This window comes from Morone saxatilis, unplaced genomic scaffold (genome assembly GCF_004916995.1).
Source record: "Morone saxatilis isolate NCDOM2014 unplaced genomic scaffold, NCSU_SB_2.0 Contig19, whole genome shotgun sequence".
Taxonomy (NCBI): Eukaryota; Metazoa; Chordata; class Actinopteri; family Moronidae; genus Morone; species Morone saxatilis.
In genome coordinates this window covers 16,043,530-16,065,905 of record NW_023339751.1, presented here as the reverse complement: position 1 = coordinate 16,065,905, position 22,376 = coordinate 16,043,530, and the positions used below count along the sequence as shown (strand labels likewise).

The window sequence follows — 22,376 nt, the reverse complement described above, 5'->3', positions numbered from 1 at the left end:
GGATAAGCTTCAAGGCTTATCCTATTCATTACTGGAGGAAAAAAAATCACAGCATCGACCTATAAATAAATGAATGCCAGGATAAACATGAAGCCCATACATCAATAAAACATATGTATTCTAATAGATCACGCTCTAGTTACACTTGATGGGATTGAGTCGACCAATGAGCCCAATCATGGGGACTTTATCATTTTGAAAAGCTACACAGCATTAAGCCTGGGTGATTATAAATAATCATCATTCCCATAACAAAATAGGCCAATGGATACTTTTATCTTTCTGTTTATTTTTTCTTGTTTATACACTAATGTATTGTATCTTAGGGATTTGAGGAGTTTATTCCAATCATGTACAAATATAGAACACAACAAGCTCTCTGCTGCTCTATGTAGTATTTGCACTTTTTATCAACAGGAAACAAAAAAATCAAACACCTCTGCAGTAGTAGAATATAACTAAGTACATTTACTCAAGTACTGTACTTAAGTACACATTTAGAGTGCATAAATTACCTTCCAAAACATACAAAGAGCTTATAAAATATGATGTTTCGTCACCAATTCAACTTCAACAGTAAAAGTACAGCTGAAGTCGATTAATCAATTAGTCGACTGACAGAAAATTAATCGGCAACTATTTTTGGGGATTTGAGGATTTGCTGCTCTTCCTCTTAATTATTTTGATAAAAGGTTTGGACTGTTATTTGGACAAATATTAACAGTACTCAATAAGTACTTAATACTTTAAGTACATACTTTCCTGATTATACTTACATACTTTTACATTGTACTTATAGAGTATCTTTACAGTGTGCTATTAGTATTTTAAGTAAATAATCTGAGTACTTCCCTCCACCGCAACACATTTATAAACAAATGTCTAAAGCAGCTGCCAGCAGTGACAGGGTTACGGGTAGGCGTTCTCTTTTCCAAGAAATGTCTGCATCATGTTGGAAAAAAACTAGAAACATCCATCACAGTCATCACACACAGCATAATCCTTTGCTACTGTCATGCATCAGCAGTGTAACAATGATTTGTGACGTCACTTAAGTTAGACAAGCTCTTTTCAGAAACAAAAACCGGTAACAAGTCTCCACCTGCAGACATGTGAAAGATGCTCAACACTTATCACAGAGAGTCGGATAGACGGCTGCACTCACGAGCTGTTTCTACACCAGCCTCACTGGCAGAGACAGACTTTGTAAACAGCATCTACAGTTACACTGATGAGTCAGACGTGTTCACTCCAGGTTGCAACATGCTGTTCTGTAATTTTTATTAGGAACATTCAGGAGTTGTATCATAACTCACATCTGGGATTTTGTGAAAATAAGACTCTCAATGTGAAATCCTTAACAGCTACAAACCTACCACGTCTGTTTATCATGTAAATATAATCCTGCTTGATTCAAACCATGCTCAACAACACTGGTTCTTCCGTATTTGACAACTCTTTTAATGGAATAATCATCTATGCCATAATGAATGAGGTCAAGCCGGCCTGGTCAGCTCAAGTGTAAAGTAATTAATAACATGCTCTGCAGTTTATCAGAGTTTTAAATTACACAACTGCTTAAAAAAAACCTGATAATGACCTGTCAAATTATTTTTGTAACCATCATACCAAAGTGGTTAATCACTCTCCTTAGGAGGACAGTTTGTGCCTTTTCAGGGAGCTCTGATTAAGCCCAATAACTTTAACCATGAATCTTTAGATTGGTTTCCTACATTTGAGGCATTTAAGTTTGTTATCAACACGCAGAGACATGAAATGTTCTTGATGTGATCTTTCACAACAATATTTTCAAAATGTTAGCACCTTTATTATTTTTTGTCAAGGCTAACATGTTGCGGTATCACAGTTGCAAGCAGGAGCCAGTCTGAAAACTCTTTAGTGGTGTGTTCAAGGACACTCCGACATCCAGTGTTTGAAAGTTTGCCACAAACAAAACAATCCTCTTTTCATTTATGATCTATGGATGATCATGATCATGATACATGATCTTGACAGAAAATTCTACCGTGAAGAAAACCACACATCCAAAAGGACAATGTGAATTTGGTCGAACCTGTTTGGCAGATCATTCTTAAATCTTGGATGTCGGAGGATCCGTAAATGCAGCAACAGGGAGAGATTGCGAGACAGTCACAGCTGCAATAACATGTGATGATAGTCTGACTTTAAAAAAGGTGATCAAACTATTCACTGTGCTGGATAACCTATATGTCACTGCAAACAGATTTTCATTCTGTAGTAAATGAAAAAAATGGCTGCTTGAAAGGGCGTTGTTTTTTTAAAAGTATACGGACACTATTTCCTGCACATCTGCAATATCCTGCCTCGCACTGCCTTATATTTAATATTTCATTGATGTTCAATTCTAGCGTCTTTTTAGAAAAATACTGACTTTTTTTTTTATCTGAAAAACTCAGAGTGGAGGTTGCAGTATTTTTTCATCATTATGCAGGAACATTCTCTGCCTATCAGAGGGCTGAGAATTTCTAGCCTGAGAGGTAAAAGCCAGGGCAAAAATAAAAAAGTTAGGAAATTACTGCTTTGAAGCTTATTGCTGTGGGTGCACGCTAACAATTGAATGTGACTCTGTTGTCAACATTTTAATCAACTCCTCCTTCTCTCATCTGGATTAGATAGCAGGGCAGCCAGACGACACTGTTTAACGACATTTTAGAGAGGAAATAAAACTGAAACTGTAAAAGTTGGGGACACAAAATAGGATTTTGTGAAGTGTCAGGTCACGTTATGGCCCTTTAACTGAAGTAAGAATACCTGGGTGTTTTTTCCTTCTCTGCTCATAAATTATCCTCGATCAGCAGCACTGCTCCTTTGAAACCTTTGCACCAAATAACAGGTTCAGACCTTGAAAAAGCTTCTCGCCGATAGCCAGATGCTTATTTATCTCTCTGCGCTGTTTGCTAAAATTAGATAAGCAGCAATGCAAAGCAATATGTGTAGAGCTGGTGTGTTGCTGATGACATAATAGGGATAATCAGGAAGATTGTGCCTTATTCAGCTTCTACTGCAGATGCCAGTAGAAGAAAGTGCTTTTAGTTAAAATAGCACTGTGGCATCAATTCTGCCTGCGCACATCAGCTATATTAGAGCAGAGAATAAGACAAGGCTTGTCATATAGCATGGCATGTTTAATTATATGCTGTGTAAAAGAGCCTATAATGAAATCTGACTATACAGCTACAACTCTGTGTGCTCTTTTCTCCTCAAAATGTCTCCTCTATGGCCTCTGTATACCATGACATATGGACAATGAAAAATTCATGGACTGCTGGTTAACACAAATCTGCAGAGGAGATGGGAAAACATGAGCTTAGCAAGCAGTTTGCCTATTACATTAACAGACGGGGCTGTCATGGGACGATATTGGCGCATGCATATTTCATCTAATCTGATTTCATGTTTAAAGAGGGAGCAAGAAAGTGGTTCAAGTTGTGGAAACAATGACATCATACTGTATGTTCCTCTGGTGACCCAACCCAATCAGGCTAGCAGGACTGAATGTTTTTAAAGATATTATCTCAAAGTACAGGTTCAAGATTTATAGCATGTTTGCATGCTTTTCAGACTTCTTTCTCTCATATCTGCTTCTCTAGTACAACATATTTCAGTATCAGATTCAGTGAAAAGACAGGAAATCTTTTTTTTTCTGTCAAACACAGACAGCAACTAACTCAGACATGCAGAAACACCCTCATACCTACACACGAGGCACAACCAAATTCAGCCCCAGATGTACAGAACTAGCACACACACGCACCACATTACAAAAATAGACTGTAAAATTCTGTTTATAATCAGTGTATCTGGACAATGTTAATATACTGAAGCAAGAATAGTTTTTTATAAGCCTCCCACCCTGGAGGATTACAAAGAAATTATTCCAAAGGATTGCACTGAAAATGTTCATTTTTAATAAAATCAAACCAATACTGAGTGAGAGATATTTCAAACAAAACACACTGAGCTGAGCATGAAATATATAGTTTCTGTGCCAAGGAAAGGAAAGAGACCTGGGGAATATAGGACAAATGAGAAAAGAGTGGGGGGAGGGAGGGGGGCAACTCCTCTCAACTGCTTTGCCTCAAACGTGACTGCCTCACTAACTTTCAAAATACTGTTGATTTAAGCTATGTGCACACAAGGAGTGTTAGGTTTCTGAAGGGGTGGAGGAAGCCAGGGGAGAGGAAGGTCAGCAGTTTCGAAGCATAACTTCAGAATCAGAGAAAAACGGGAAAAATGTTGGTCATAATATTTTTCTTAACAGACGCCCAAATGAGTAGCTGTCAAGATGCTCCGAAGCTCTGCGATGTAAATCTTGTTTAAATATATCATATACAGCATCTCTAGGTCGAGTTTCTGTTACTGCTTTGTCGCACATACAGTATCAATGCCAAATGAATGTGAGTAATACTCAAGAGAACCATGAAAACTGATAACAAAACCTTGAACCATGTCATCTGTCATTCAGCAAAGCAAAGACTTGGCCCACTCAATCTATTTCTGGCTTTTTCTCACAGAAGAGGAGCCTCAATAATGGCAATATTATTATAGTACAGTACAGTATGTAAGACTTAAGGTTTATATAAGAGCTTGTTTTTCTTTTCTGTGATTGTGGAATGGTAATATTACATTCCTCCTGGCAAGAAATTAAATTGGGGACATAAAGTAGCACGGCTATAATCAATCCACGCTGGCAGAGAATGCATGATAATTATAAACAAAAACTGTGTCATTCCCCGTGAGGAAAGCAGCTGCAGGGGTGACAGGCGCTGCTGAACATAAATATGGATCACAGGACTAAAGATCTGGTAACTGACGCAACCGCAGTTTTGCTCAAGCTGGTTCAAAAGCATGGTGGTGACGTGGATGAAAAAAACATGAATATAGATCAAGTTAGAAAAAGTGCAGTCTCCGACAACTGTCATTGTCGTACCAGGAACAACCTTACATCACCGAGTAAAGCCAGAGCAAATACAGAAGATATCAGAGTCATTATGTACACAGGAGCCGCCTGAGCATGCTGATGGTTCATTACTCACCTCCAAAATACAGATAAATGAGAATGAGAGTACAGTGGACATGCTCAAATAAAAAAAAACATATGCTGTTGATTATATAATGAATACGTCTGTGATTACGCTGTGCATACACCTACTGTAGTGCTGTGTTGAAAACCATAACCAGGCAACCAAGAATAGACTGTATTTCACCACCAGGCTTTCATCTGATGGCTACATTTCACACAATACTGTACCAACAGGATTGCTGAAAATCTGCAATAATACAACAGTACTTTTTTTTTCCTTTTCCCGAGGCCTCTTTTCTTCTCTACCCCCTGAGGTAGCCTGACACACTTTCATGAATTAGCCTAGACAAGACGGACGGCTATTAGAGCTGCCACAGCAGATTTGGCTGAATCCAAAAGGTCAGAATTAGCATTGAGAGAAGCACAGAAGAAAGTCCTGAAATTGTTCCCCAGATCAATTTTTAACTTTTTAATATTTCACATCTGCACAATATTACTTCTTATGTGTCCACAGTGCTGGTATTTATCCTAATAAAGGTGGATTTAATATGGCGTTTATAGCTGCTTTTTGATATGGAGCCTGTAAATGGCAGGAGGACTTTACTCAGCTTTTGTGTATGTTTCTAAGTGCATATGTGCAAACATTCATGTGTGTGTTTGTGCCTATAAGTAAGACGCCCTTGAGGCCTTAGTTCACTTGGCAGAGTGATGAAAATTACTTGGCTCTGCTGTTTTGAAACAAATCACAAACAAGTCTCCTAGCAGCAATTCAAGCAGAAATAAAAGCCTGCTTCAAACCTAGTAAACCTTCATGTGAATAACATTAGAAATCTGGTTGCCTTAGTCAAAAAAAAAGTAGAACTCCCTTAGGCTCTGAAAATAAACCTTTAGCTTAAATGTGGCTCACAGAGGAATGGCATTATTGAGCCAAGTGAATGAGCAACAGCAGCCACAGGATGTTAGCGTTACTATTCATAACTTATTTTCCTATGCCTAAAACCGTTTTCCCTTCTGGTCTCACCTCTGCTGCTCTCTTAAAATGCAATTACCTACTGGCAAATTTACAGGAAAAGAAAAACAATGACTTTTGACCAGAGGAGCCGTTACTGTGAATGTCAAATTGATGCTGCACAAGAGCCCGCTGAGCTCCGCTGTGCTACCCGAGCAGAGGAAATATAAAGAGAGATGAATCACATTATTCCTTTGTTTTAGCCCAGCTCGGGGTTAATAAAATGTGTGGATTCATGAGCGGCAGGGAAAGCACAGTGAATGGCAAATAGACATGTTCCAGCACTTCAAAATTCCTCACTGGAACCACAGAATGCTTTTCATAGGTGTGACTGGTGAGGGTGTTTGAATGGTGGTCACTTGTGTTCGTAAACAGAAAGACCCATCTGGGGACTAACGAACTGAGACTAAATGAAAATCATCAATCAATCAAAGCAAATGACGGTCAATTGAACTGAATTTTAATCTTTGTCTTTTAGTCGTAGTTAATTAAGCTACATTAATTGATCAATAGTTTGGTCAGTTTAGATGGATTTTAATTATTTGGGCAATGGAAGGTCAAAAAGGACAAATAAAAGAATTATAACAAAGGGATGATGAGTGAAATGAGACCACAGCACACAAACTAATGCCCTCCACACAAATACAAATTACAGCTATGGAAAATGTAGCATTGACTTCCTCATAATGAGTAATAAACAACAAATATGGGAATTTTCTCTCTTTTCTCTTCTCTGCACCCGAGATATCATCAATTTTATTCCACACATTCTTCTTCTTCGTCAAAACGTGCCGCTTACATATTTTAAATATTTTTTTCTCCAACAGTTCAGTCAGAGATTTGGTGTTAGTTACTGAGTTATGCTAATAGCAGCTAATGTAACTTTGAGCCCCTAGGCTGTAGCAGACATGAGGAGCGGGCTACTGAGGTCTGATAATCTCATTTCTTTCTAAATCCACACAAACAGATTTTTTTTTTCACTCTCAAACTCAAGTGACATCCCTCAGTGCACTTGCCCTTTTACAACTCACTGGATTATCTGAATAAACGCTTTGTCAGAAAGCCATAAACAGGACAGTTTATCTCAGCTCAGGAAATGCTGTTGTTTTGGAGATACGTGTTTTTCACAGGACAGCAACTGTATTTGGCTTTGCAACCCAAATGATACAGTAGCTCCCTTTTATTTGCCCTTTAATGGTCTTCATTACACAAATTAAAATTTTAAATGGACTCAAGCACATTTACTGGGATTTCACACAATGGAACTAAATTGCTTGGCCCAAAAGTGCAAACACTGTCCATTTTCCACTAAAAGCAAACTTGAACAAATGGTCAGGGTAACCAAAATGACATAATTGAAAGTTTGAGATGAACCGTACTGTGAGAAGTAGTTTTAAGTGCATGATTACATTCATAGCTCAGAACATGAGGAGTTTGATGTTTCATGGGGCAATGTGCAACACTCCAAATGCCATAAACTGCCACTGTAATGGCTGTTGGCATTTCAGATGAGCTAATATGATAACTTATCTAAAGGCTACAATCAAATCGCCAGCTGCCACACTCACCAAACTCGTCACAGATGCTCTCGTTCTGCAGCAGGGCGGGGTGTTCAAAGGTGTCTCGGCAGTACAGGATCCTTGTGCTCCCGCCCAATGCAGCGATGCCGCCCAGTGCCAGCACTGTGTGGTCTATGAGCAGAGAGGACGGCTGCTCTCTGAGCCTTGCCAAAACCGAGCGGTAGCGGCAATACTGGGGGTAACTGAGGACCAAAACCTTCCGCCCGTCCTCCTCCTGGCCTGAAAAACACACAAAATACAGACACAGAGTTAAAAGGCACACCAAGATTGTGCATAGTTAAATTTGACATTCAATAGAGAGAGATTTGTAGGGAAATAGAGAACGTTTTGTTTTTCAAGTGCACCTGTAAGAATGGCAGCACTTAATTTTACAGGACACATTCACTCTTCCATTTCTCTGCAAGTTTTACTCCTTCATACTCCCTCATAGATTATTCTTTCCCTACTATTATATTGTGGCACATCTCCTGCCAGTGTGCTGTGAATATGATTCTTTTACTCCTGACTATTGACCTTAAATTGCAAGATTCTCTGTGATGAGGTGATAGAATTTAGGTTTGTTGAATACCAGATAAATCTCAAGGTAAATAAATCATTAAAAAATGAATGAGAAATCATGACAAAAATTCCTTTATTTTCATACATTTTCAAGAATTCCTTGAAAACAGTTCACCTTTGCTGTATGCTAATTTGTCCAGAGCCTAGAAACACCCTGAACAGGTCTGTCTCTCACACCCACTGTGTGTTTCAGGAAATGCATCACATCCAGGAAGCAACATTAGAGCATGTTTCCTTATGACTTTTAAATAGTTTTCATTAAAGTTTCACACCACATTCTTGTAGTAATAATACATTTCACCAAACTGACACAACACGTATTATGTGTACTCTATGAACATGTCATGTTGTTGGACTGCATGTTTGAAATGCATGACATGCATCGCTGTTAAGGTGACAAGAGGAATGTCAATAATAACTCTAGATACTCGCTACTTTGACTGACAAGGTCTTTTAACAAGCAAGCTCAAGATGGAAAATCTTTGGAGCAATTTAGACAAGGTAAGTGTGAATGGCTCTCTGTGTTTGCGGCCTAGCAAAATGTCTTCCTGACCGCTGACCTTGTTACCCAACAAACATCTAAATGTATGAATCTATTTATACCTGCTTATGAGAAAAACAAGCACAATTGAAAACAAACTGTGTTGGTGCATGTCACAGTTTGTGATCTTGCTTTAAGATAAACGGCCTCTTGTTTTATAGTTGTAATCTGGCACAGTTGGTTGATAACAAAGCTCACTCACATAGCAGTGAAACTTCCCATTACGGCCAGACTTTACCAACACATTGAGTGTATTGTTTCTGATGTGGGTGTGTAATTAATATTCCACGGACAGTATGGAAAGTCATCATCACTTGCGACAACTAACTGGCAAAGAAACCTCGTCCGTTATTTGGAGATCCTCCGTACAGGAACTACAGACTGAGCTGACACAATAAACTGCCATAAAAGCCAGGAAGATATGCTGATAGACAAATCAAACTGTTAATATTATACCGTGTAAGAACAACACTTAACAGTTATCTACTTAGGTACAGTGGTGCAGTGCTCCAGCCTGCTAACATACTCACAATGACATGCTTAGCAGGAATCATGTTTCAGAATCAGAAATACTTTATTGATTATTATTGATTATTGAATAATAATTATATCACAATATCTAACAATCTAATGTATCTAGAAATAAAAAATAGTAACGTATATATTGGTATATACTTAAAAAATAAAAATAGCTAAATATAATCTTAGTAGAGATAGAAGATAGATAGATAGTAGTGTATGCTATAGTATATGACCAACAATATGATTGATTGATTGATAAGATCTACAGTATATGCTTATTATATTCACCAACTTAGTTGTAATGTTAGCATGCTAACATTTGCTAATTATAACTAAACACAAAGTACAGCTGAGGCTGATGGGAGTGTCGTTACTTTAGCAGGTATCTGGTCATAATGTCTGACAGGCCATCAAATAGCAGCTGAGATATTTCAGTCTGGGCCAAAGTGGTGGTCTGGCTGACAGACTGCTATCTCTGGCTAATAGTTAAAAGCTATTTAAAAAGTATAAAGGTAAAGTCATACAAAGAGAAATATCATGAGTCACTATATAAAAAGCTTTTACAATATGGTGGCATCAGAAATTAGAGAACAGAATTAAAATATATTAAGGTCACTTAGGTATAGCCACTGTTAATTGTATTTATTAACAATATGTGTTAATAATAATTTCCGCTGCGTACAACTGAAGCCTCTAACACACAAACTGAACCAGCAGAGACTATACAGTACTTGTACTATATGGAGTCTCTTTACTTTTTTGCATGTTATACAAATAATAGAGATTAGCTGTTAAGGCTACAGGTTACTGATGGTGATGAAATTACACTTTTTATGCCGTCCCGCTTAATTTTAACTGTAAATCTCCTGCCACCCACATAATAGAAACATACTAATCTATAACTAATTACATGCTACATTTTAGTTTTTATACAACAGGAGATGGACCCTAGCTTAAAGAAGGTACTTTAAGAAATAAATACTTTATTTATGAAGGTGTAAAAGAGAAATTTCCCAATTGTTAAAGAAGATTCTGTATCCAGTGTTTCCACTTGGATTACGTTGCAGGAAATGTTCAGCAGATAAGTTTTGTCTGCCTGTAATGTTTAACAGTCTTGCAATAAAACAGGCCTAAATCGTACCATAAACACTAAACGGAAATTATCTCAAACTGACTTGACATGGCATATAACATCATACACAAAGAGATTACATGATCAAGTCTGTCAATAATTTCTCAATAGATTCATTGTTTAGTCCATAAAACAGAAAATAGTCAAACAATTATCCTAAAGCTTAAGTAGACATATTTAAGTGTCTTGTTTTGTTTGAGCAACCATCCAAAACCCACAAGTATTCATTTTAATATCATAATATCATAAGAAAAGATACGAGAAGCGGAAACCACTGAATGTTTGGCATTTCATTAGAAACTAGCTGCCGATTCAGTTTTAGTGAATTGATTTATGGATTTAATTGATAAACTGTTTCAGCTTTAATATAATAAATAAATTAATAATTAATCTGACAAAATAGAATATGATAAAATATGGTGTCTCTGCACAGCTCCCATGGGTATTACCTGAGAATCTGTTGTTTTTCATTTTCTACTATGGTGATGATATGATAATAAAATGGCACATGACCTCTGCAGAGGTACAACATAGCAGAGTACTGCACAACGACTCAAAATTGGCCAAATTATAATACAAAGACAATTTATGCATGCATTGTTCCTTAAAGCTTCAGTCAATGTCACATTTTGTAGACTCACTTATTCTTAGTAGAGAGTTGTTTGAAAGTAGAGTGCTAATATTTTTCTAGCTTACAAAGCCGACTACACGGTTCAACAGTTGATGAAGCAGAGTCAGGCAGTTTGAAACACGATTTTTACATGAATTATTCACTGTCCTGTCTGCTTTTACAAAGCCCTTGGACATGACATTCATGGGAATTTCTGCTGGTAAGTTAATATTTCAGGGGTGGTTAACTAGCGAGCTGTTCACCTTGCTCAAGAAAAAAAAAAGCAGTTTTAGCAGGTCTATTTAAAAATGCATTTCCCCCCGTTTTTGGTGTTATTTTATCAGGCTGGAGGATGATAGCGCCATTGAAATGTGCAGCAGAAACAGGACAGGAAGGACACTATTCATAACATATTTACAGCAGCTGCATTCCCGACAATCCGAGTAATTAGTTCCACTGTACTCCAATATGAAGACCACTTCAAAAGAAATAATTAAAACCATTAAAACCATTCAACCAGCGCACACACAATAACGTGCACGCACATATACACGCACAGACGGCCTATGCAGAGGTAATCGCCTCAAAGCTCCCAGATGTATAAACACATACTCCTGCATACATGCACATGCATATCACTCTGTAGACACACGCATTCGTCAAAGATTGCAGCAGTTGTCGTACGCAATTACAGCTCAGAGGTAGAACGGGCTTTGTTTCCAAATGTCAGAGATTTTATTGTAAGCGGTCACCGTCAGACCTGCTCTTTCTCCCGAGGACCCTCACAGCATTTCACTTGATTAGATTCAATTTGGAGAGAGAGCCGCAAGGCATTAATAACTATACAAAGGCGTTGTAAAGTATGCATGTCGGTGTGTGTGTGTGTGTGTATGTGTGTGTGTGTGTGTTGGTGCGTGTAATGTACATTGAGTGTACGTACACTTTAAAATTCCCTTTGTTCTTACAGCCCGACCTTTCAAAATAAAGGACGTCCTTATCTTTGTGTAAGCTTTCTAATTGGTTGGGGCTATGGCTGCATCACTAGAGAGCTGGAAGACATTATGTGAGAACATTATGCAATTTGTTTCTCCCTCTCTGGATCTCTTTTCTATTTTCTCTCCTGTCTGTCAGTCCTCTTGTGGTGCTAGTATAGCGTGTTGATCAAACAGCTGTGGTGTGGGAGATTATTTTCAGAACACGTTGTAAAGCTCCTGACCTCATAAACTACAATAGTGTCAGGGTCATAATAACTGTGTTACAGGACAGCTGACGATATAACCACTCAGTCACTGCAGCACTCAATAAACTCTAATAGAATACAATACACACAAACATAATAGTTAAAGACAATATTGAGTACTATACATTTGTTGCTCTGTACAAATGTATTAGACTTAAAGAGGCACTAATTCTACACATCAGCTAATGGAGTACTACTCAGCCAGTGAAAAGAGTTATATAATTTCTCCTCTGCTCTGGAAGAGCTTTCCAAAGTCTGAAAAAAATAACCCTTATGACATCACTGTGACATCATCAGGGTTATCTCAGCTCGGGATTACACACCACAAATCTATAACAGCAAACATGTGTTACAAACTGTGGGGCATGGAGTATAAATGGCAGTTTACGAGCCAAGAGAGCCCTAATGAAAGACGCTATCAGGTTGCATTGTGGGAATTGTAGTATCGGGTGTTTTTTCAGCTTCAGCTGCTTGGATTTGACCAATCTTTTTTTAATCTGTCTCTTGTGAGTGCCCCTTTAATTATTGTATTTATTTAACTTGTATTGTCTTTAATTCCCAAAACAATAGTTTACAGAGAACTGAGCAAAAAAAAAGAAAATCTGAATAGATACAATACCAAACAGATTAAGATTAAGATTAACTATCTATTCTATGCAGGTGAGCTTTCAAAAGGTGATTTAAAAGCACTGACAGGTTTCTGACATTATACTGTTTAGTAAACTGGTGCACGGTTTGGGAACCATAAATAGAAATGCTTGTTCTCCTTTTGATTGCGTTTAGTCAGGCAGCCAGCTAAAAGACCTTGATCAGTTCTGTAACGGCTTGTTTTTACTGCTTCTACTTATAAGTGTTATTATTATTGTTGTTGAGTAAAAGCAGTAGTAGTAGCAGTGCTAGCAATTGAAGATGCCTATAACAAAATACTGGCGCTCTGCCATACAAGGCCTAAAAAGTGATTAAAGTGATTTTCAAAAATGTACAAATGGTTAGTTTAAACAAGTATAAGCAGGGGTGATATTAGCATACGTCTTAGTCTTATTTAGAAGACTGACAGCATCACTTTGTTCTCGCTGTAGACACTTTAAGGATGACTGACTTACTCAAGTAAAAAGTGCATTACAATAATGTAACCAGGATCTGACAAAGGCATGGATGAGTTTCACTGTGTCTGTAGATGACAGCACGGGGCTGATCTTACTAACATTCCCGAGATTAAAGAAGCACGACTAAACCAGTTTTGTAATATGCAAATTGGAAATGCAAACAGGAATCAAAGTTTTACATTTTCAGACACAGGCATTTCATGAGTACAGCAAAAATCCAGAAATTACTGCTTGTGCAGCGGAGTCAGGACCAATGATTAAAATGTATGTTTCAACATAAGGTTTGAGCCATCCACCCCCTGAGTCAGGAAGACAATTATATAAAATAGACGGTCTGCTAAACTCATTTGTGGCCTGGAATACCTTATAAATGACATCAGTTACATAGACGTTTTACACTGCAACACTTTCTTTCATTTTAGCTATTGTTTTGACCAAAGGCAGGATTAAAGAAGATGCACAGTAGTAACAGTATGCTACTGGTGTGGTTTGTAGGATTGTACTTTGTTATGAATCATGAGATAAGTGGGATAAGACAGATGCCACATATATGAATGGGAACTGAAAGAGAAGAAAGCTATGTGTTGATTTTATGAACATCTGTCACTCTGCAATATTGTTCTCTAGCACCTCTTTTAATCAAAACCTTTACAAGCAGAGATTGGGAGCAAAGCGCTAACAGTGTATTTAAAGTGCAAAGCTTTTGTTTTTACACTTATTGATTTGAAGATGTGGAATAAAACAACTGTACATCAGAAAAAAAGTCAAAGGCTTCCTTTAGTGCAGTATTTCTTAAAGGACCATACAGTAAGATTAGATTGTATTGATTTACTGGCTTTCATGCAGCCATTGTTTGTTATTCACAACAGCATGAAAATCAACTTGCACAGACTTCAAACTTGCTAATAACTGAAACCCAGTCTTTGATGATATGTTTACAGAAACAAGGACATTTGAGAGTCATGTGCCAAACAGCAACGTTTTAATACAACAGATGATGAAATATCATCCTTTTGCAACATCTGTGTCTGCTTCCTGTCTCCCTTTCAAAATGTGTTAAATTCAGCTGACTCTTTGACTTCTTGGACACTAAATTTCCCCTGAACACATCATTGCATTTCAAATTAGACAAATCATAGCAGGTTTTAAGTCTTTTTGCTGTGCCATCATAAAATGAAACTACTGCTACAACTAGTCAATAGGTCGAAACTCTACTGTCAACAAATTTGATGAATAATTGATTACGTGACTTACTGAGCAAAAACAATCCATATATAAACACCTGTTTCAATGGCTATTGGTTTCATGTTTTTCGTAATGGAATACCTTAACTATAAATATCTTTGAATTTCTTTGAAGGCAAAATTAGTTATAGTAATGAGTGAGTTATAAACGATTGTTCAATTAATCATAAAAAATAATCAGCAGAATAAATCATTAGATCATTAGTTGCAACAATGAATGAAAGAGGAGACATCTAAAAACCTGTTGGTGTAGCATGGTTGGGAAAATGTATGTTATGTCAAGTACATGGGATTCATAGTCAATGTACTAACACATGTAAAAGTAACAATATAGTCCTTTTAAAAACACAGATACTGCATTAGTGTATCACTGTACACTGTAAGCGACACTACTGCAGTCTACAGCAGACTGGTAAAGTCATTAGTAGCTGTCATGAGACACTGCAGAGTAAAATACAGATCTCACTCTATTCCAACATAGTAAAAGCAGCATGCTGTAATATACGTGCACAATATCTGGTTCATAAATATGACAAAATTATATTTAACAACACAAGATGGATTTGATATTTGTGGGGAAATATCCCAGTGAGCCAGCTCTTCTTTTGAGGAAAAACGCTTAGTAGAAAGGGAAGAGAGGAGACTGTAGTGTAATGCAGCCACACACTATGAGAAACAGGAGTAGAAATAAATATGACGGGAACAAGCTCTGACACTGCATTATACCAGAAAGAATTAAAGAATATTTTGTGTAATTACACCAAAGTAAAAAAATTCTGCCTCTCTTCCACAACAAGCATGATAAATTACTTGTCGTAATCAAAATCTCTGAAATGCAGCATACAACATGAAACTCATTAGCAGTGGTTGAAGCAGCTGCTCCGCTGGATGAATAGCTATTGCAATGTTAGATGAAACATCATTGATATCATTGAATTTCAAACCACAAAAATAAAAAGGGTGATCTACTGCTGCATCTCTGAGAGCTTTTTATTGGAGAATTTCTATAGCGGCTTTGGGAGTTGAGAATAAAACTAGCCGTAATATGAGGGCTGCTGACAGTTAAAAGCAGATCTGCGCTAATTAAAACCCAAATGTGACTCATGTAAACTGTGTCATTTACATTCAACCAAGCTTAAAAATATTCAAACTGCCCACAAGCGCTGACAAGATCTTTCGGGCAAGTGTGCTCATTTCTCTTGTCACAGATGAGCAGAAAAAAGCTGAAAACCATTACTCTCATGCTCTCTGTCACCCGCTGTATTTCTTAAATCACTCACTCGGCTCAAATTTGCTGTTGTCAACATTTCCACATTATCTGCTCGGCCAAGGAATTTACTGGATCCCCCTGCTGCTTTTGTGGGGTTGGCGAGAAATGGCAAGGCATGTAACCCAGAGCCAATAATGTCACTTTCATATTTAATGTTTCTTTTTTGCTTTTTTTAACACCAAAACAAGATTATTTTTTTTTTAAGGTAGGAAGTAATACTTTGGTGAAGAAAAGAGGGAGGGAAGAGAATAAAAGAGGGACAAAGATCTCTGATTTTCTCTCTTCTCTGTTTGGTATTCTCACTCCATCCTGCAGGCTCTGTGCTCTGTATTGATCTCAGAGGTTGCCCTGTTTCCATTTAGCCCCTTCTCATAATATATAACACATCTCTGATTCATCCGCGCCTCTCTCTCTCTCTCTCTCTCTCTCTCTCTTTCTCTCTCTCTCACTTCTCACTGAGGGGACATGACACTGAGAGGGGGCCATATAAGCAGCAGCAGGCGCCCGATCTGGCTATTGGTTTCATGTTATTGAAACCTGACCAAATAAAGAGGGAGCAGCATCTGTCAATGACACCAAATGGAAATGATTCGTGAGTGGGAGAGGCGTCACATTTTCACTAGCGGCAACCTTGCGTTTCTTACGAAGAGAGAATTACATGAAACAATGGAATAAATTAATTTGCATGATTCATCGTGTGTCCAATCTGTGAATGACTACAAAATCATGGATAAAACCGAATGTGCTAGAACATTTAGCTAATTACAAGATAGTCTGTACTGTAAACAAAATCACATTAATCACGCGGAAGGCTGCGGCATCAATAAATCATTGTATTGGAGTAAAACAAAGCCCAGCCATCACCCAGTGTGTCACTAACATTCAGCTTATTTTGTTCAAAGGGAGCAGAATTGGAGTAATATTTCACATTTATTTAATGGATTTGCATTGAATAACATATTGAGTTTGCAAATGACTCAGTGGCCGTCCGTCATCAACATCACATCAGTCACAGACACTGACTCGCCTTTCCCCTGCTGATCATATCAGCCGCAATCTGGGCTTTCACACACTATGTACACAACACACATTCAGCCCTTTAAAGGGATACTTCACCTAAAATATATCTTCTGAGAGCTATGCAATAAGGCAGAAATCAATATCTTGATATTATTATGTTTGTGAATTTCCCCCGAGGATCAATAAAGTTATCTTTTTAAGAGGCTCTTTTCCTTTATTGATATATCATGATATGGCAAATGTATGCAAAGTCACATATAAAATGATCCAATTGAGGATCTAGCTGCACTCAGTATTTTTACAGTATATTAACAATGGATGAAACGACTGTGTGTAATGTGACTAATTAAATATCAACTGACTCTGCATTTCACCTCAGCTTTATGGAAGGTTTCAGTATCTTTCTGCTTATTAGTCCACAACTGTCTTGGTTCAATTTCATTGTTCTCAACTAAAACGCCCTTAAAACCCACTGTATAGTGTACAGCACTGCTCAGCACCAAATAGCAGACAGACACAGTTAGAGACATTAGTTGAACATAGTGGAGTTTTTAGCAGCTTAAGAGCCAAATACGTTTCTAGGGATTTGGTGGAGACCCAAAACAGAGCTAAAAAGAGTGAATACTGGAAATACATTCACTTCGTTGCCAGAAAAATTAGTCTTAATTTCAATTTGGTTGAAATCATTCATTTAAACAGTATTTTGTTAAATAACAACACAAACCCAAGATGGTTATAATAGATTCCAGTAATAGGTTCTCTGGGTTGAAATAAAGTATCAAGAGTCCATAGAAACTTCTCAGCACCATAATCCATTTCTCTACTGTCCATTTTATACTCAGTGATCCAAACATTCATACTTTCAACAACATTCAAGTTTAGCCAACAACTGTTTTGACTTTGGTGTTTTGTTTATTGAGAAAGTAACTGTTAAATTGAAAAACCCAGGAGCAAGTAAACGACAGTAGGATTTCCAACCAAAAAACAAGCCGGAGGCAGATGCGTCAGAAGAATGGGACACCAGCAGTGTATTTGTGTGTGTTTTGGTAAAAATATAACTTTTTGGAACACACTGAGCTTACAAATTGAAAGCGGAGAGCCTGTTTAAGCTGCAGGACTGGTTTGAGAAGTAGTATTTGAGAAGTAAATCAATTGTACCCATCATGAATTCAATCTGATCACATCTGCCAAAGCTGATATTTAAAAGATTCTGACTTATCAGGTACAATGGGTGGAGTATGACTTTAAGAGATATCTGGCTTTTACATTCACAGGCCATGTCTGTGCGCTAATTCTTCTAAGATAATCATATTCCCACAAAAGGGCACTAACACCCAGAGGAAATGTTCTATTGAAACTGTACAGAGGGCTGAGAGAGAGAGAGAGTAACACAGAGAGAGAAATACATAGAAAGAGAGAGAAAGAGAGCCCTCCATGCATGCTGGCTCCTGTTCTTAATTATAGTAAAGCACTAAAGTGCCTCATTCATTCAGCAGGGTGGGGCAGTGGCCTGTGACAAAGAAAAAAAAGGAGAAACATTTATATAATTTTCACCTCAATTTATTCAAGTGTGCACAAGGATTGAGGACACACAGTTATGCATACAAAAACAAGCGTGTGCACACACGCACACTCGTAATAACTCTCATAAGAACTGTATATACACATAAAGAAAATTCAACTTCCCTCAGCTTAATTCCATCCCAGATGTTCTTGTGGTTGACAGAAGGGGGGTGGCTGTACCACATTTTCAAAAACACACACCCATATTAAATGTTTTCAGTTAAACAGAAAGAGAGAGAGAGAAGAGAAGAGAAGAAACAACACAAGCACTTTCCTCCAGTTGATTTATGTGATTCTATTACATTAAACATTCTTTCCCCTGAGCAGGCTCAGCTCCCTAGCAACCATCGCTCGCAGCCCTAATGTGTCTGGCACGGGGCCAGAGAAAGCTGCCTGCCTTATTGATTGCCAGATTGAAAAGTTTGCATTTAATAGGTCCTGTAATACATGAAGGAATTATTCAGAGGGGCTCCTTGTCAAAAACCCAAATTGGTTCTTTTGACTATCAAAAAACAACGGGGGCCTCATAACAAATGAGCTATCAGAGAGCTCCAAAGGGCCCCTTTTGTGCCAGAGATGAAATTATACGTCGCTGCGGCCCCTCAGAATTATGAGAGTCATAAGGAAAAAAAGTTGAAACCATGATTACTACGAGGTTAGAGGACACGTTGTCGCTTAAGATGAGGAAGACAAGTTTGTGCCATGTTGATCCCCTTTTGTGTAGTGATGGATTGGCCCTAAACACTGTTCACTGTCTGGTCCCCGGCTGCATCCTGACTAATGAAAGACTACTGCTGGGTTTTGGGGGTCAATCCACTTATGGCGCAGTCAATTCAGAGACTAAAAACAAGCTGCTCTGCAAGAACCCAAAATGTGCAAATACCACAGAGAGCAAATTTAATCAACTATCTTTGGTTGCAGAATTACAGCTGCCTTTTGACTACACAAACAAGTGAAACCCCTCTCCGTGTCTCTTTGCCTCTCCTCAAACAAGCCTAAAAGCTTTTACACCCAGGTGATGATACTCTATCTACTATGACGGCCACTCTCATTTGTCACGCAGCTCTGTCCGACACAAACTCAATTGAGCAGCTGTGATCAGAGATCTCAGAGGTTGTCACCGACAGAGAGAAAGAGGGATACATAGAGAGTTTCCTCTGCTCAGCTGTAGTAGACAGCATCTCCAACCTCACATATCCTCCTCCTGCAGAATGAAATGGATGACATGTTTGGCTTTAAATGTATCTTTAATGGGACAGCAAGTTCCCATTTGAGCGATTTCTGTGGGAAGGTTAGAGCAATGGAGGGAGAGGGGGAGAAAAAAAAAAACATCTTATCAGGAGATTGGGAATTGGGTCAGGCCAGGAATTACATGCCATTCTAGATCAAAGTTGCGGTGTGTATTTCCTCAAAGAACGGCCCCTCATTATCAAGTTAGACTTATTTCTCTGGGCGTATACTGTGTAAAAGGAAACATGATTTAATATGTTTTCAGTACAAGAACGAAGCAAAAAAAAGAAAAGGAGGGGAAAAAAGGAATAATACTAGAGGCTATTTGGGACAGGCATGTTTCCCAATGGTAAAACTGTAATGAGAAAGAGAAGAGAGGTGGGGGTTTGTTAGAGATGTTTGGGGGGGTGTCATTCAACATGGCTCCATTGTGAATTCCTGTCATTATATAAGAACCTCTCTTTCTCCCTCTCTCTCTCTTTCTCTCTATCATCAGATCTGTACGGAGGAGGAAGGCTTTAAATAAACAGCCCATTGAAATAAGCCAACTGGAACCCTTTTCAATAATTACATCCAGCACAATACTCAATTTACATTGCATTTATTTAGCTGGAGGACTTGACAATGTGGCAAAGAAAAGAGTGACATTAGCAGTCGATGATAACAACTAGAGCGGTGCACTCCCCAAGGGGAGACGTTTTAGTCTGTGGCTTAGAGGGAGACTTTACAGATAGCAATATGTCATTAAAAACCAGTGCCATCTGTTCAGATTTCTTGTTTATGTGCTGTCATTGGTATCAAGCGTATTGAAGATACCAAAGCAAATCCCAGAAATGTGAACTGTAGGATTTTCTCTTGCATATTTTGGTGCGCAATTAGTTGTGATTACACATTCTAAAAGCACCACAAAAAAGAAAACAACAACCACCAACAATTGTTTTCTCTCCACAAGCCCTAATGACCTCCGTTTGAAGCTCCCCAGCGCGGTCCTGCACAAACTGTTTTCACAAGACTGCTATGTTATTCATGTGACAAACACAGTATCTGAATAAACAAGCAGGTAATTTCTGATAAACTGCTACGAGTTTGGCTTTAAACTCATTCATTCCAGATTACAGAACACGACCTGTGATGTGGCAAACCTCTGCTTTACCAACAGAGCTGTAATCACTGTAATGCAGCACATACAGTGTTTGTAGCTGCTTGTCTCACATTGCACAGTAAAGATAAGAACTTCAATGGAGAATATCTACTAGCTCTGATAACAAGTTTATGTTCACTGGTCACTCATGCCAAAAAACGCGTTTTATTTCTGTCTCTAATATTGCTGCTTTTTTACAGCCACACGCAATGAAACAAGTCCAATATGACTTGAAAATGACAGGGAGATATTTCTGTTTATGTGCTACTTTTCGTTTATTTTGTGAAAGCCGTCCACAGACTGTTATGTATTTTGTATACAGTATAATAACACAGGGAGAAGAACGACATGAATCATGGTGATGACTGTGTGTGTGTGTGTGTGTGTGTCATAAGACAAAGGCGATAAATGATCATAAATGCTCCTGGAGTCAGTTTGCTCCTCATGAAAGCCGATTACTGAAATATCTGGTTAGTTTATCCCACCATCTACCCAGCTGTTCTTTCTCACGTTCAATAAATTAAAGCTGCACCCACTACATTGGAACATAGTGATTCTGTGATACTGTTAACTTTAGATATTATCCTCTGACACGTCGAATGAAACAGCTTTCCCTAAGTTATGACTGAGGGGAAAATCAGGGAGAAAAACAAGACTGGCTGAATGCCTCTCATTTTGCCAAGTGCTCCTCAGGCCAGTACATAACAAGGAAATGGACTGACAGGTTGAGAAAGAGGACAGAGAGGCATCAATGATCTATTGTTTGCAGCCAAGGCGCTCCTTCCAACTCCTCTGGCAGTCAATATATCAAAGAAACCAAAATATATTACAGCATCTGCACTGAAATGTTTTACAAATACAAATTACGTCATTTGTGTTTCACTGGCTTAATAAAAGCATTAAGAGCAGTTATGTACCCAAGGAAGTATGTGTGAGCATGTAGTACACACACACAAACACACACACACACACACACACACGCTGCTCCCACCAAAGGTCTGGAATCTATCAAAGCCCCCATTGCAATTACTTTTCAATGCGGGTAAAATGCATTACCTCTGTGCTGTGAAATGAACACTATGTTATTCCTTCAAGGCTAGAAGTCTATCTTCCATACTGTGTACCACAGTATATATATATTTATATCCTGCAGTCTGGCTCTGTGACCCTCTTCCATCAGTTCTGCCTTACAAATTATGACAGATATTAAGTGGATGTTGAGAAGCTGATCTGCAATCAGCAGCGAAAGCTATTTTTACCTTGACACAGGTTTGACTGAAAGTGTTTTTCCAACACTGTAATGCTAAGGTAGAATTAAATGGGTATTTAATGTGAAGGACCATTTGTTCACACAAAATCACATACTGTTTTTATTATCAACATGCACAGTTCAGCCTTATTAAATCATGTAATCACAAAGCGTGAAAAAAGCGAGCCGCGATTCAAGTGCTAAGAGACAGAACTGGATCTTTGGAAGTGTCACTTAAATAAAAGTGTGTATTAAGTATTATTAGTAAAATGTACTGTACCTAAAGTTTCACAATT

General features: G+C 38.1%; 1 protein-coding gene across 1 annotated transcript in view; it reads right to left on the bottom strand.

Annotated features, from left to right (window-relative positions):
- The window catches only part of arid5b (AT-rich interaction domain 5B), a 71,952-nt gene that overhangs the window by 31,800 nt on the left and 17,776 nt on the right, over positions 1-22,376 (bottom strand). The window contains exon 4 of the mRNA XM_035663171.1: positions 7,643-7,873. Within this exon, the coding sequence (XP_035519064.1) occupies positions 7,643-7,873 (231 nt within the window). The remainder of the gene's footprint in view (positions 1-7,642; positions 7,874-22,376) is intronic.